This window comes from Eptatretus burgeri, chromosome 11 (assembly GCF_056783735.1).
Source record: "Eptatretus burgeri isolate ZD-2024b chromosome 11, Ebu_testis_v1, whole genome shotgun sequence".
NCBI classification, from domain to species: Eukaryota; Metazoa; Chordata; class Myxini; order Myxiniformes; family Myxinidae; genus Eptatretus; species Eptatretus burgeri.
This window is the reverse complement of record NC_140971.1, coordinates 58872853-58888240: the sequence shown is the minus strand read 5'-3', so window position 1 is coordinate 58888240 and position 15388 is coordinate 58872853. Positions and strand designations below refer to the sequence as shown.

Below are 15388 nucleotides of genomic sequence, written 5' to 3'. Positions count from 1 at the left end.
ACAGCTCTCGGACCTTCTTGCCATGTTGTGATCATAACTACCAAGTTTGGTGAATTTCTGCACAACTATTTAGGAGGAGATTGCACGATGGACAGACAGACAGACAGACAGACAGACAGACGGACAGACCAGATTGCAATATTCCCGAGTTTTTTTTTTTTTTTTAAGCGTGGGGATAATAATAGTGCAAGTATAAATTAAACTTAGGGAAATTAGCTTCACAATAGGGATAATTTCTGGAAGCATCGGGACGGCATAACCTTACCAAGGCAGAGTGAAAATTCATAGTAGCACTTGAGCCGCAAGACCAGGGGTAATACGGCATTCCAGGCCCGTTCCTGCAGGTCTTGGTCACTGGAGTTAGAAATGGCCTGGTCAGGTGTTGGGATAGAGTGTGGGATAGAGAGTACACGGGTAATGAGCTGAAAAAAAACCAAAATGAACTTGTGCAGTGTACGTCAAGAACCAAATGTTGCTTACACAATTAAAAACAAAAAAATTGCTGAATTGATTGCCTTACAGTATTTGAGCACACACACAGACACACACACACACACACACACACACACACACACACACACACACACGGTTAGGACGGATGGGATCATCAATTATTCAAAGAAAAAGTAAACCACAATCAAAAAATTTGCAGTAAGCACAACTCCACCATTTTGCAGCAAAGAGGATATAGCAGACCGAGTCTCAGAAAAAAAAACATTTCGTCATGATCCAAGGTCTTCCTCAGGCCTGAGCCTCACGTTTCATTTTCCCTTCAAAATGATCTTCCAGTCGTGTGCTGGTACAACGACTGAACAGAGGATTAAACCTTAAGCACACCGGTCCTTATTGATCGTCTGCTCGATCCAGCTCTGCACTTGGAATGACCTGCGGTCAAATGGGTTCACTCGAGTGGTTGTACAAGCACATTTCCGCCGATACATGTTGCTGACGTTCCATTCCGAGACTCCTTGGACGGTGTACGAGTACGGCGCACATACGCAACCACATGCAGATGCATACAGACACATGCTGAGAGCTGGCAGGATAGTTCACAGGAAGTGGGGTATTGGCAAATTTTGAGGTACCGGAGCACAACAAGAATATGTCGACCATGTCGTCATCGCCAGATCGACCGTCACATCAAGTTTTAACATAACACGAACCATTTGAGCTCCAAAGAATGAGTGATAAATGAAATGCGCACTCACACCCACTTAGTCTCACAATTTATTTTTAAGAATATGTCACATCAAATTGGTCTTTACCTGCCGTTATTGGACAAAATGATGCATTTTTAAAAATCAAAGCTTTTTTTTTTCTTCATGGAGTACCAGGTGGTAAGGGCTCGCAGCTTGGTCGGTACACACCCTTCGCCTCTAAGCTCGGGTTTTAATCCTGTCCCAGGTATAAACTGTCATCCCGGTGGTTCAGAGGACGTTAAATTGGACGCCCTGTCCGCCGGCACCAGTTGTTTATTTTGCGTCTTCCACATTAGTTGACGAAAGAAGATAAAGCTTTGGGGCCGGATACACACCGGAGAGTATGGAAGGAGACAGCAGAGCAGATGCGCATGATCTCAACGTACGTAACAGCGCGCTGATCTGCTCTGCCAACATGAATCCATTCATCGATGTATTATCGGCCTACCTTTGCTCGGACAACACGATAGTCATTCCGATCCAGCCAGACTCGAACTGGTTGTCGGCATCCAAATTTTTCCAAGCCGTCACGTTTTCCAGGGTGTAAAATGATTTCAGTAAACATGAAATAATTCACAAAATCTGGATCCTAAATGGTTGGAAACGTCATCTCACTTGCGGACCTTGTTGCAGTATTCGGCAATTCATATGGGTCCGTGTTGCCTATAACCTGTATTTTGTTACAATATCGCTCCCAGGACAAAGTGTCCCATGTATTGACATTCTCAAGCTCTGGGACAAGCTTTGACCCTGATTATTTGGCCATGAAAGCACATAAAGCACAATAACTCAACCGATTGTGAACGGACGGGCGTTCCTTTCTTTGTTTCTTTTTTTTTTAGTACTCTATTTTGGCGACGGCACACAAATTGCTGACGTCACAAAACAACCTCCATTTGTGAATTTGGCATAAGTGAACAATTGTTTCAATGGAAAATAAAGGGCTTCATCCGCACCCTCAATTGCCCACATACCTGCAGTGAGAGACACCGCATACTTGAGGGGGTTAGGTTTCAGAAGGGCTCGCTAAAGTAAAGACGCACAAATATGACACCTGTTTGTAGATATACTACGATGTAAAAAAAAAAGGTTTAACTACCAAACCACTCAAACAAATTCTCAACGTTGTTGATTAAAAATGATGTAGGAATGCCTCTGTAGACGTAACCGGAACACTTGTGTTCACGCTGATCACAGAAAACAATATGGAGATGGAGAGTAGGAAGGGTGGTGTGTCTTCGTCTTCTTCTTACATATGCAGCACAAGGCTGGGAGTAACATTATCGGTTGAGGGGACGGCTGTGCCGCTGATGTGATGCCCTCTTAAGGTTAGGGCAGGAATTTGGAATTTGGCCAGGGTGCCAGCGATAGCTCGCCTACTCTTCGGCCTACGCGAAGGATAATGGTGGCGTGTGCGCCTTGACACACGCACATTGTTGTAAAATGTTGACACGTTGGCCGTTTCAATGGTCTGGGAGGGAGCAAAGAAAAATGAAGGAAGGAAGGAGGGAGGGAAGGAATGAGCAAGAATGTGTGATCGAATGAGGGTGTGATGAGAGATAATAACTGCGGGGTACAGGAAGGGAGTACTTCTCAGAGCTGTCAAAAAAAAAAAGTGGTAAATGCGTCATGGAGAGTAGCAAGTCATTCACATGCGAACCGTCCACAGCATTACCGAATATTTGATGTTCAAAAGGTACGTGTAAATCATCCACGAGCAAATTCTGCCTTGTACACGCCACCGAGTCACAAAGTTAAACCCACCTAGCATTTGTGAGGGACGATTGAATACGTTTTTTAAAAAACATCTAAATGGAGAAAAATGCATGATGGGGTCCAAGAAGTGGGTAAATAAATAATGTTGACAAATTTTAGGTTGAAAATGAATATTTGATTTTCACATGGGTCTTTCTCGTTTTTACTGCTGCGAAGCTCAGCTCCGCCTCGGATGGATCGAGGTGCCGGAGCAGCGCTCCGCTGTGCTCTGGCGGAACGACACCCGAGCTAACATTTAATGCACCCATCTTTGAGTTGTCTAGTCCGAGTTTGACTCCTGACTCTACTACAAAAATGTCAGGTTGAGCAACTTGCTGACGGGGTGCTGCATAGATTTATGAATGCTCCATCCATCAGCCTGGATGGTAAGCTGGGAAACCGTCTGCCGGCATGGGTTGCGGGTGGATGTTAAAGATCCCACTCTATATTTCGTAAAGAGGTGGTGACCATCACCGGTTGTCGCCTCTTTGTAACATACACCATGGGCACCCTGATTCATGCTTGGAAGGTAATGGGAAAACAGCCAGTGTAATCCTGACAAGAAGCAACCACAACAGCTCTGACCACCATGGATATATTATACACAGTGAATTTTTTTTTTTTTGTATACATTGTCAAGGCTCGTATGAGAATGGAACAGCCGTCTTAACAAGCACCTCATCCCCTTCCCCTTCCACCCTCGGTAATCGGCTTATGGCCTCCGCCGTTAAAGGTGGAAGGGGATATGTTTTCACCCCTGTCTGTCTGATTGTTGGGTCGCCGAAATAGGTGACCCTTATTGTCAGTAATTCTGTCTGTTTGTTTGGATGTTTGTTCGTTTGTCATCAGTATAATTGGTAGTAAACGTGGGCGGATTTTGACCAAACTCGGGTGGTAGTTACATCTTATGACCTAGTGCTTTGGAAATTGTGATGGTTGTTCGGGACGCTTTGGTTCCCTCGCAACAACCGAAAAACCTTCAAAATCGGTACCGTTCACGCAAAATCAATTCCGAAAGCCATTATCGCACGTAGGGTTATGAAATTTGGCACGAATGATCTACAGGTGATGCTCTATCAAATATATTCCGGTTTTTGTGATATATGGAATACTTTATCCGCAGCGCCCCCTACAATTAGGGTATGCGCGAAAATTGGCGAAAATTGAAGGCCCCCTAGCGACCAGGTGAGTGATCGATACGAATTAAACTTTGCAGGTTCATGGTAATCAATGAGTACTACAACTTTGCCTCAGGACATATTGACCAATTTTGCTTAGGTCAAGGGATCAAAGGTCAATTAGTGCAAAAATCGATAATATGCGAGAGCTGGAGGTGCCTTCGCGCCAAATGCTCCTCCTCCTCGGGTTTGGTCGGATGGTCATGAAAATTCACACTAATCGTCTGGAAAACATTGTGCACAAACGATCGAGCCGGATTTTCGATTTAGATGTTTATTCACCCACAGCACCCCCTCGAACTTTGGGGATTTCCGATTTCAAACCGCATTTTCGGTACTTTTCATTCAAATGGATACCGAGTAGTTATCAGTCGATGGAACTGGATGAGATTTGATATGCATAATCTTAAGGTGATTCCCTATCCGCTATATGACATCCATTTTGCTCGATATCTTATAGTTTCCATGCTCGGCGACCCATCGCCGCCTGCCGGCTTGTCTGTCTATTTGTGAGCAGGATATCAAAAAATTGTGGACGGATTCGGACGAAATTTTGTGGACAGGTTGTGTGTCGGACAAAGATGAACTGATTAGATTTTGGTGAAGATCCGGATCCATCCATCCATCCATTGGGACCATACTCTGTACAGCGTTGGTGCTGCAGAAGCAGTCTCCTGCGCTATTGGGCACAACACTGGAAAGGTCGCCACTCCAGCGCAGGATACTCAAATGGCTCAATCATCTCAGGAAGCTGGTACTCATTTTGCCAAAGTCAGAAGGATGACAGGTTGAGTCAACCGCACATGGTATTAATTCAACGGCCGAGCAGGATCTGAACTCAGGACCCTAGGATCCCAAGCCCACCTCCCTAACCATTCAGCCAACAGCAGGCATACATCCGGATCCAGCTACTATCATTTTAAAGTGATTTCACTGGAGAGATGGGGCCAAAACGACATACAGCACAGCACGATATCTCAAGAGATTACGGATGGATTCGGAATAAACTTGATGAGCTGGATGGGTGTGTGCCCAGGATAAATTGATTAGATTTTGGTGAAGATCCGGATCTGGATACGATAATTAAAAAAATATATTTAAGTGCTTCCTCACCATTGATGGGAAGCCATAAACGATATATAGCAATGATATCTTGAAAAATTATTGGGCCCAATATATTCTACTGGATCAGGCATTGACATTTTGTCGTAGAGTCAGTAGTCAAACTCCGACCTGCCCCATCCCTCTCCCTTCCACAGATCTCCTTATGTCTCTGTTCCCCACTGTTTTGTTTTTTTCCTTTCCCTCTCTCCCCTCTTGTCCCCTGCTCCCCTTGTTGTACGTTCTGTGTGTTAGCTCTCATACGAGCCTCGACAGTGCATACAAAAAAACACGAAATTGCATGGCACATGTATGTGCTCTACTGAGTGCCCTTCTCATTTCATGATGGAACACCCTTCTGCGAAGCATAACGATGACAATACTTTGTGAACAGAATTTAACATTAAGTACATGCAAAACAATGGTTTGTCCAAATGCATCAGTCACCTGTCGAATCTCAGTTATCGCCCCTTGGTAATTCTGCAACTCCGAAAGGATGCCATCACTCTGCCTCAGTACAGCATCCACCTTCTCCCAGGTCTCTCGCTCGGCATCCGTCGCCTGTGCATCTGTTCGGAGCAGCAAGTATAAAAAGCCTTCTCACCCACGCAGGGACAGATTGTCATTGCTGGTGTGGAGCAATCATGTATTATTTTGAAAAATTATTTTAGGCATGCATTGACAACATCAGCAAAAAAAAAAAATAATAATAAAATCCAACAGACACAGTGGCAGTTTGGGGTTAAGATACATGGCTTTAAAATTGCACACAACAAAAGAAATGAAACTTTCACGCTCGCACCTGAGAGTCATGCCACGAGGACAGTGCCGACCGACTTGGCTTCGGACCAGGTCACTGGGCACCCATGTGGATTTTGGAGAGGAAAAACATCCGGCTGTACATGATTGTCTGATGGGAAGTACTCAATACCTGCATGACTTTCACGTGACGACGTACCTTTGCAAATTCCAGGTGCCATACGGTTGTACCTTCACATATTAATGATATTTTGTCGGCACCTGAAATTTGCACGTTGATTTATAAAAATGAGCTCAGAAAGGAGTTTAAACGAAATACGGACGGTTCGTTCATTTCTTCATGTGAAACGTGCACAATGCGAAGCAATTTCATACCGTCACGTGATTCTTCAAATTGTACGACTTCAAACTTTGTGGTGATCATGAATTCTGACATGATATAACTCTAACCATTCGTTTCTGTACATGCATGACGTATCCAAATATTAATATGGACACAAACAAACACGACATAACAGTGACCGAAGCTTTTCGTGCTGCACTCTTCAGGGTAAAAATCGCAGCAAGTGAAGGAGGAAGTGAAGGCGCGTGCTTTATACGCAGGTCTCAATAAGGTAGACGCTGATTGGTTCAGCCGTCATGACGTCACGGTTAATCCGAACGCCCATTGGTCGGATCGTCATCTTCGCCTCGAGCTCCCATTGGCTGGAGCAGAGTTCGTCGATGATTGACGTTTGCAACCGCATCCTGGAGAGAGGGGGGGATGGGTTTCCGCTAAGGTCCATTTACCATTTGTTACCGTACTTCCCTTGATCTTTCCGTGCTGAAAGAGACACAGAGACCGTACAAATTCCTTTTGACGACATAGCATTGGATCGGTGGTAAGGATGAAGGTTGCTTCGAACATGCGTAAATGAAATGAGCTCCGACCTCGGCTCAATATCCTGAACATGTCTGCACAGATAGGGTTGGCAACCATGTGCTGTGCAATGGCAGATGAAGCAGATACAGTGGCCGGTGGTTGCTGGATCTACATGCTCGCACTGGTTGTGTTCTAACCCTCACAATCTTTCTTGAAATCGCCAAGGGGATGTGTTGCTTGATCCGATCAGCCAATCTTAGTGTTGTGCGAACGTCTCCAGGATCCAATCCCAGTCTCCAGGATGCGGTTGCAAACGTCAATCATCGACGAACTCTGCTCCAGCCAATGGGAGCTCGAGGCAAAGATGATGAGCCGACCAATGGGCGTTCGGATTAACCGTGATGTCATTACGGATGAACCAATCAGCGTCTACCTTATTGAGACCTGCGTATAAAACACGCGCCTTCACTTCCTCCTTCACTTGCTGCGATTTTTACCCTGAAGAGTGCAGCACGAAAAGTTTCAGTCACTATTGTGTCGTGTTTGTTTGTGTCCATATTAAGGTTCTGTAGTACCAAACATCTGTTTATATATCCAAATATGGTGAAATGTTTAACACCCTGACACTCCCCCACAATCCTTACCCCTACAATATATTTTTCCACAACTTTTGTTATCTTGCCAAACGAAGTTTTTGCAAGATTTGTTAGTCAGCTTGTATGTTTTTTGTTTTTGTTTGTCTGTAATCACGTATAAAAAATTCTGCAGAGCACAGTTATCATTGGAAATTTTTGTAACTTCGCATATCAGAGGCCTACAGAGGTCCCTTTCAGCGCACAAAATTTTGAAGGTCAAGGTCAAAGGTCAAGGTCACTTTGTCGCAAATCAGGGGAGTCGACGAAACCCTTATTTTTTGAGTAATTTTGATCGGATCGTCTTCAAACTTCATGGGAATATAGTTCATGGTCTGGCGCTCAGCTGATTAATTTTTGGTGGCGATTGGCCTTGACCTTCATGGTTAGCACCCGAGGTCAAACATATTTGACCCTAAGGTCAAATTTTCAAGTTTTAGGAACCATATCGTGTAGTACCTCAAATTGAACACCTCAGTGCTTTCTAGATATGTCAAGCTTGAGACATTATGACGTCATTTGGTGACGTTATGAGGCAAACGCATATTTTTCATGGTTACTCTATAGAACGATTCTCATTGGAATCTCTCGTAGGCAGATATTCCTCAAGGAGTCGCTCCTGGTGGATAGCAGCTCTGTTCACCTCAGTGTGACCTTAAAGAAGTCACACGTGGTCACCTTTTGGCAAGATACCCGTCACCCTGAGGGTGACATTGGTTTATTTGTTTATTTTAGCACAGTTGCCCTCACTCCAACCCCCCCTCCCCCAAACTTCCATATGCACATAATAAATATATAATCCCTCTGTGCAAACTCTGTTTCTTCCATGATTGCAATCGGTGGAACGCTTTCAACAGCATGCACACACCGCTCTCCGAGAATACAAACCGGTGTGAGATATTGTACCGGTAGATGGCCGACGAACGGGAAGCTGGCACAAGAAGAGCATTCCAAATTGAATACTACAAAAGCTGTGCACGTGCATTCAAGGGTGCCACCCATTCGGTACTGCCGCATGCTTTTGAGTGTATCAAGTTGAAGTTAAAATGCCATGCTCCAAATACATGCAAAAGTTACAAATAAAAGAATGAAACACAAAACAAGCAAAGCAGTGTTAATTTACCAACAATGGGTGCAGAATCCCACAAAAGAAAAAAGAAAATAAGGAAAAAAGGATGAAATGGAAGAGACAGAGCACAAAGCAGTCGATAAAGTTCTCACTCTCAAAGTCAAGAAAAAAGTTTGGTCCCTGCTCTAAGTCAGTGCAGGTGAGAACTTTTAGGAGGTTCCCCATAATAAGAACCTGCAAGAGAGAAAAGGTAGACAGTTCATGCAGAGTAACCATGACGTGATTCAAAGGGATTAGTAAAGAATACATTGGATGTTAACTCAATCGGATTTGTAAACGTGCTCAGATGTTGTGTGGAAAGGTGTTAAGGAAACCTTTGTGTTACAAAGCAATCTTAGGTGATGCAATAACTCGAAAGCAAGGTGTTGAACAAAGTTGCGAGTATGAATCTTGTGTCCCCAGAACCGATTTCCTGTAACAAAACCACTACTTAATGAACATGTCATGAAAACCTTTCAATACAACTTCTAAGAATTACGAATTAAAGCACTTCCCCTCTGAGCTGTCTGAGTTTGGGTTTGACTCATTGGAAATTTGTGCCAGACAACGAAAGAACAATATTACAGACTTACACTTTTGCTAACAGCTGTGTTTTTGAGGTTGGGTACGTGGGGTACGTGGGGACGCCAGGAGGCAGCGTTGCCTATTTACAGGCACTTTGCTCTGCACCGAGACATTTAAGGGTCAACCAAAATATGGACCAGCACAGGAATCTCAGGTGCAAAATGAGCAACGTCAACTAGATCAGGTGAGCATGGAGGTTAATTACCATCCATTGGGGACCATACTCTGTGCAGAGTGTTGGTGCTGCCAAAGCAGTCTCCTTGGCTATTGGGTACAATCCTGGACGGGTCGCCACTCCGACACAGGATACCAGCAAGCTGGCACTCATTTTGCCGAGTGTGCCGAGATCTTGGTGTACTTTTAGAACTACGAGACAATGGGCAAATGGACTCAGGGGCAGGTATTTTAACCTGGGATCCAAGCAAAGTGATTTTAGTACTCAGATGGTGAGAAAGAAAGAGCGATTCAAAGTTCAATTTTTTTTATTCAATAAGGGTCATCTTAGTCCTTGATTAATACCCTTGTGATGTCACTTTGATCCACGTGCTTATCCATTTTCTAAGGGAATTACATCCACCCCTGCAGTGTGTGCACATATGCACCCACACACACACACACACACACACACACACACGACACACGACACCCACACACATCACACATATATCACACACAGTTTTTATTTTAATCAATTAATTTTGAGAAGTCTTCAGGTTCCTTCATAGCCAGACACCATCGTCTCTCTTCTGAAGCTGAAGATGAGGATGAGGATACCGTTCCAGAATTGTCCTCTTTATAAACGGCTGCAGTTGATTGTTGGTGTTAATTAATTGTTAGCTCTAATCAGTAAGCCACTGTACCATCATACTCGATGCTGAATGGTAAGAGTGTCTGCTCCTAGTCTGAGGGTGGGGGGTGGTCAGTGGTTCGAACCCCAGCCGAGTCATAGCAAAGACTTTAAAAATGGTACGTGCTGCTTCCTAGCTTGATGCTCAACATTTATAAAATGATAGCGCATGGACAAACAACCATATGTTGGCAATCATAGCTTCAGCTTTGATGGGCCTAATGGCCTTCTTGTTGGAGAAGTCATATTATATTAATTTGGGGATGTAATGTATTTTTTGCACCTCATTGGATGACTTCACACATTTCTGTTTTTGGTTCATGTGTCCTTGCCCAGGTCACGTGTTCCTATAGGCCTCATTCAGTTCGGTTAGTGCGTCTCTTTCTCTGTTCATCAATTCCTTTACGACTTTCTGTCCTGTTGCCCATTGCACGATCGGTGCATTTCCTTTTCCCTTCCGTTGCCTCGCTCTTTACCCTGAGCCTCAATTTCATAGCCAAAAAAAAAAAAACCAAACTGTTCTGATAAGGCACAACTCGTATGATAAATAAAAACAATGGCAATGTCTACCTTGAGTTTGCCTCGAAATGGTTAAACTATTTCATGGTTTCTGGAATTTTGGTTTGCCTTAAAGAGTTTCTTCATCTTCTTCTTTAACGGTCACAATTGTTCCCAAGTTCTTGGAGGGTTCGCTCGGAGAAGCTTCGTCAAAGTCTTTCATGAAGCGGCTGACTTGGCCTGACATTTGACTAAGGTTAGGGCGGGAATTTGGAATTTATTCCATGGTGCCAGGGATAGCTCACCTACTCTGCACGAAGGACACCGTGGGATATTTAACGTCCACCAACTAATGCTGGCAGACAGGATGCCAGTTTAACGTCCATCCGAGGGACAGAACACACATTGATGAATCTCCCTGCCTGTGAAACACCAGGATGACAGTTTATAACTGGGTCAGGATTCAAACCCAGGCTAGAAAGCTGAGAGGGGAATGTGCGTACCTCAAGGCCATCCTGCCAACCCTAAAAGTGAAAGCATGGGAGAGGCATTTGTATGATTTGAAGAGGAATATATTTACGACAAGCCAATCACAGGAAACACATGAAGACATTATTAATTTGAATGAGCGGCAGTGTTTATTTCAGATCAATTCATTCTTAAAAATTTGGTGCAAATTTGACACAAAATAATAATGAACCCCTTTCTGACATCCCAGCATTGCATACAGCAAGCAATGTATTAAATGCCAAGAAACCAAGAACCAAACATTCCAGCAGAGACACTTAATGCAAATATACTGGCAGAGCACCCGCCCTGTGGGCGATCTTGTTCCAAGTATGCAACATGCCCTCCTGCCGTACGTTTACCTTTATTTGGGTGGTGTATAGGCAACTGACAGCTCTATTTAAGCAACAACAAAAAAAAACAGGTTACATGATTGAAGCAAAAACATACCAACAGCTTATAATTCAAAACCCCTCACTGAACTGGTAAACGTGGGGACAGGGATACTGCACTGTAAATGGTGGAGACTTGTAATACCCTCTCCGACCTGGAGGCGGCGCTACACATTTACATGGAGAATTTGCGTTTCACCCCTCCCACCAAGATAGGCCATGAGCCAGACCAGGTAATTTTTGGCCACCGGTGCCATCCGAGGGGAATAATACTCATCGAAATTTTTGGCAGTGTATAGATCTCTACAGTCAGAAATGATGTGATAGCATTGCATTGGTGGTAGCCTTTTGTGTGTTATTAGCCGTTTAGTAACCCCATCCCAAAATAAACTTTGCTGAAACCGGCATAAGACAGAAGAAGACATTCTATTTAAAACTAATGGTTCTCTCTTATTATAGGCTATATCGTCTTGAAAATTGTTAGGCACGTAGCTCATGTTATTTGCTTTTCAAAACAGTTGTTAAAACTAGCCGAGCGTTTAGTGTTTGCAATTACGGGCACTGATAGTCCAGTGCTGATACATTGCAGAACATATCCATCTTTGAGTCAGACGATGGGGAAAGTTTAGATGAGAATATTGAAGAACTGGATAATGATTACGATTTATAAGTTCATCTTGAACATTTTTAGATCACTTACAATCAGTGCATATGATCAGAGATGTCTTAGAAACTATAAAGGACCCGTATTTGCTTCATAAGACAATATGTTTATTGGCAACACATTGAGCCTCGGTAATGGCCTTGTTAGTGTGGAACACCACATTTGTGTTTCTATTCTGTAATTTTATGCCCTACAACAGAAGATTGTGTTTCATCTTCACCTTTTTGACTCATTTGACTCATTCATCAGATTGCACATGATTAACCATCTTGCTACTGTCTTATTGGTTTATATTGTGTAATATGGGTGTTTTATACCTTCATATGTGCATTATTGAGTATCTAAATCCCTCAAATTCTGTATTTTTTGAGAAATTACAGGAGAAAAAAACCATTAATCTTGTTCATGAACATGCTATCATTCACCTTTGTTTGATTATTGGAAAGCATCCTTCAATAACAACAAGGAAAATATCATGACATTGACCAAACTACATAAATTCGTCCAAATTAGGTATTTTTTTCATTGGGGGGGGGGGGTAACTGTCTGCTATACTGATCTTAATATACAACATACAAAAAAGAAACTTAGATTTTTGGATTTCTTCATAAATTTGCTAAACACCCATGTAATTATATTGTTCCAGAACTTTCATTTACTTTCCATAGTAAAAGATAGACAAATACTTTTCAAAAGGTGGTATGATTTATCACACAGGAAATAGACACTGATATACACAGTAAGTGTCACCAATGACATACCTTTCAACCTCGGCATGTTTAGCACTTTTTGCTGAAAAGCAAATTATCTGAGCAAAAGGTGAGACAAATTTCAATGTTAATGTTTGACTGCTAAAAAAAAAAAAATGTTGTCAAGTTGAAGTAGGATGTCTTACCTTGGACTAGCCATTTTGCACGAAAGCTTATTTAAGAGTAGGCATATAAACAGGGTGATAACACACAAAAAGCTACCACTAATGCAATGCTATCACATGTTATCTAACTCTAGGGTTGTATAGCTTGCTAAAAAATCACTATGAGAATTATTCCCCCCAGATGGTACCGACCAACCCTACTGGCTCATGGATTAAGACCACCGGCAAAAATAAAATCACCCCTATACATTAATTGGGGTTATGCTGATCCTCTGTAGCAAGTCTGGATATAATCAGCCCAGATCTGTAAGAGGAGTAGAGTGACAAACAAACAAACAACACACAAACATTGGTCCATGAATTGTCGGAAGGATAATCATTGATGATAATTCCATTGAAAGAGGCAGATTTCTAATATTTAATAGCGAATAACAGATTGCCCGAGAGATAGTCAAAATCAGAGTGTAGTTGAAGAAAAGACGTGTGAACTCACTCTCAAAGTCCAAGAAAAAGTGTGGATAATTCTCGATGTCCTTGTTCAGGACTTTCAAGAGATTACCCATTCCCCAGCAACCTGAAAGCAACAGAAACACCGAGGTTAGTACGAAGGGAAACTTGAAACTGTGACCTAAAACATGTTGGACTTGCGACTTGACTTTAGGATTTTTTTGTGTTTTTTTTTTTTTTTTGTCGGTAGCATGGAGGGAGGGGAGATGAGAAAATAAAAAACTTTCCAAATTCGTCACGAGTTGTGTTGACTCTCCACAAACAGGAAAGTAACTGGTACAACCTGATTTACCCAAAGTAATACGTGTCTGATTACCGAGAACTGAGAATCACACTGTATGAGCTGCCAACTTTGAGAAGTTTAGCAGTATCTCAGCAACAGGCCTAATTTATCCGAATGTATACATTACATCACTCCTCAGTGCTCAAACATCATGTCTGACATGTGCAGAGGAAAAGAGAGGGGAAGAGAAAGAAAGAAAGAGAGGAAGAGAGGGAGAGAGGGAGAGAGAGAGAACAAGAACAAAAGACTGCCCTCATCAAATGGTACTCTGCCCCCCTTCCCCAACATAGCTGGCATGTTTTTGAGAATGAGGAGAATGAGGGAACAGCAAGTAATGTGGCCACTTGGCACAGAGTGAGGAAAACACTCAGCTGGCATAGCCGGTGGCTCTGTGGAGGATATAATGGCCACATTATGACAAATGTAGGACTGACTGGTTTTGAGGCCTCCACCAACCAGCTGTCGTGCGTTGGATGCTTGGGTGCAGCAGAGTAGAAGTAGAAGGGTGAATTAATGAATTAAACTTCTACTTTGCCATAACGCAGCAATTAGTCCACATCTGATGCTAAAGTTCACCGTGCGTTGAATGAACAAAGCAAATGGAATGACATTGAAAACAAGAGCCAATCATACAAACACAAGTTGAGGGAAATGAGCATTGATCATGCACACGCGTCTTCCACAATGAAAGCAAATTCTAGAGATGGAGACCGCACCACATATTGAACCGGTTTGTTTGCCACGTGCATTACAAATCAATAAACTAACGAAGAACACCACGACTTATTAACTTGCATCTCGTCCACACATCACACCTCGTTAGATGTTTAAAATTAGTCACTGTTGTAAAAGGGGAATTCTGTATGTACATTTACTCGGTTTCACAACTACATTTGCAAGGCTGCGAAAGGTAAATATATTAGGTTGTAACTGCCACGAGAGTTTATGATCTTAAGCCTTTTCTCGAGTCACTCAAAATCCAAATCACAGTCCGTCCTAACAACCCCACCCTGCTCCTACAAGCTTCGTGCCCCATGCTGCTCATTCCTTTTGTATGCTCGAATAAAGCCGCCTTTGTAGTTTACATAGAAAGCCAAATAAAGAATACTTTTAGAAAGCTCAAGGGTAGTGTGGATCCGCTGCATTGGCGGCCCAAAGTAGTCTCAAAAGCAAAACGGAAAAAACTTTGTAGTAGTTACACAGCACTTGCACACCATTCGCTTGCACCGATCGCTGATGCAAATTGGAACCAGAACAGCACTTCGTAGAGCGCATACCAACGCAAGGCTGAACAGTTTATGTTTTGTATCCCAGTGAGGGTGGATTGGGATTTGGACCTGCAAAATCTAATCAATTCTTCCTCGTCACACACCCAACATGTCCACCAAGTTTAATCCGGAATCCGTCCACAACTTTTTGAGATTTCCTGCTCACCGACAAACAAGATAGACGTCGTGCAGACCATGATGCTTCCAACATCAACCCCCCCCCCCCAAAAAAAAATGAAAGTTACCATGGAAACATTAAATTGTCCATTTCATTAAGATTAAAATTGATGATCTTAATAAAAGCTTAGGTCAATCGGATGAAAAATGATTGTTTTGCAGATTAAATTTGATGATTTTAGAAGTTTGATG

General features: G+C 42.8%; 1 protein-coding gene across 3 annotated transcripts in view; it reads right to left on the bottom strand.

Annotated features, from left to right (window-relative positions):
• Positions 1-15388, bottom strand: part of CYRIA (CYFIP related Rac1 interactor A) — a 155050-nt gene that overhangs the window by 67968 nt on the left and 71694 nt on the right. Inside the window, exons 2-6 of one of the 3 annotated variants that reach the window (XM_085846638.1) lie at positions 13455-13535; positions 8930-9027; positions 8708-8789; positions 5681-5802; positions 266-371 (exon numbers count right to left, since the gene is read on the bottom strand). In XM_085846638.1, coding sequence (XP_085702764.1) covers positions 266-371; positions 5681-5802; positions 8708-8789; positions 8930-9027; positions 13455-13524 — 478 coding nt within the window. In that variant the 5' untranslated portion in view covers positions 13525-13535. The remainder of the gene's footprint in view (positions 1-265; positions 372-5680; positions 5803-8707; positions 8790-8929; positions 9028-13454; positions 13536-15388) is intronic. The other 2 variants (XM_085846639.1, XM_085846640.1) reach the window with 2 other exon arrangements.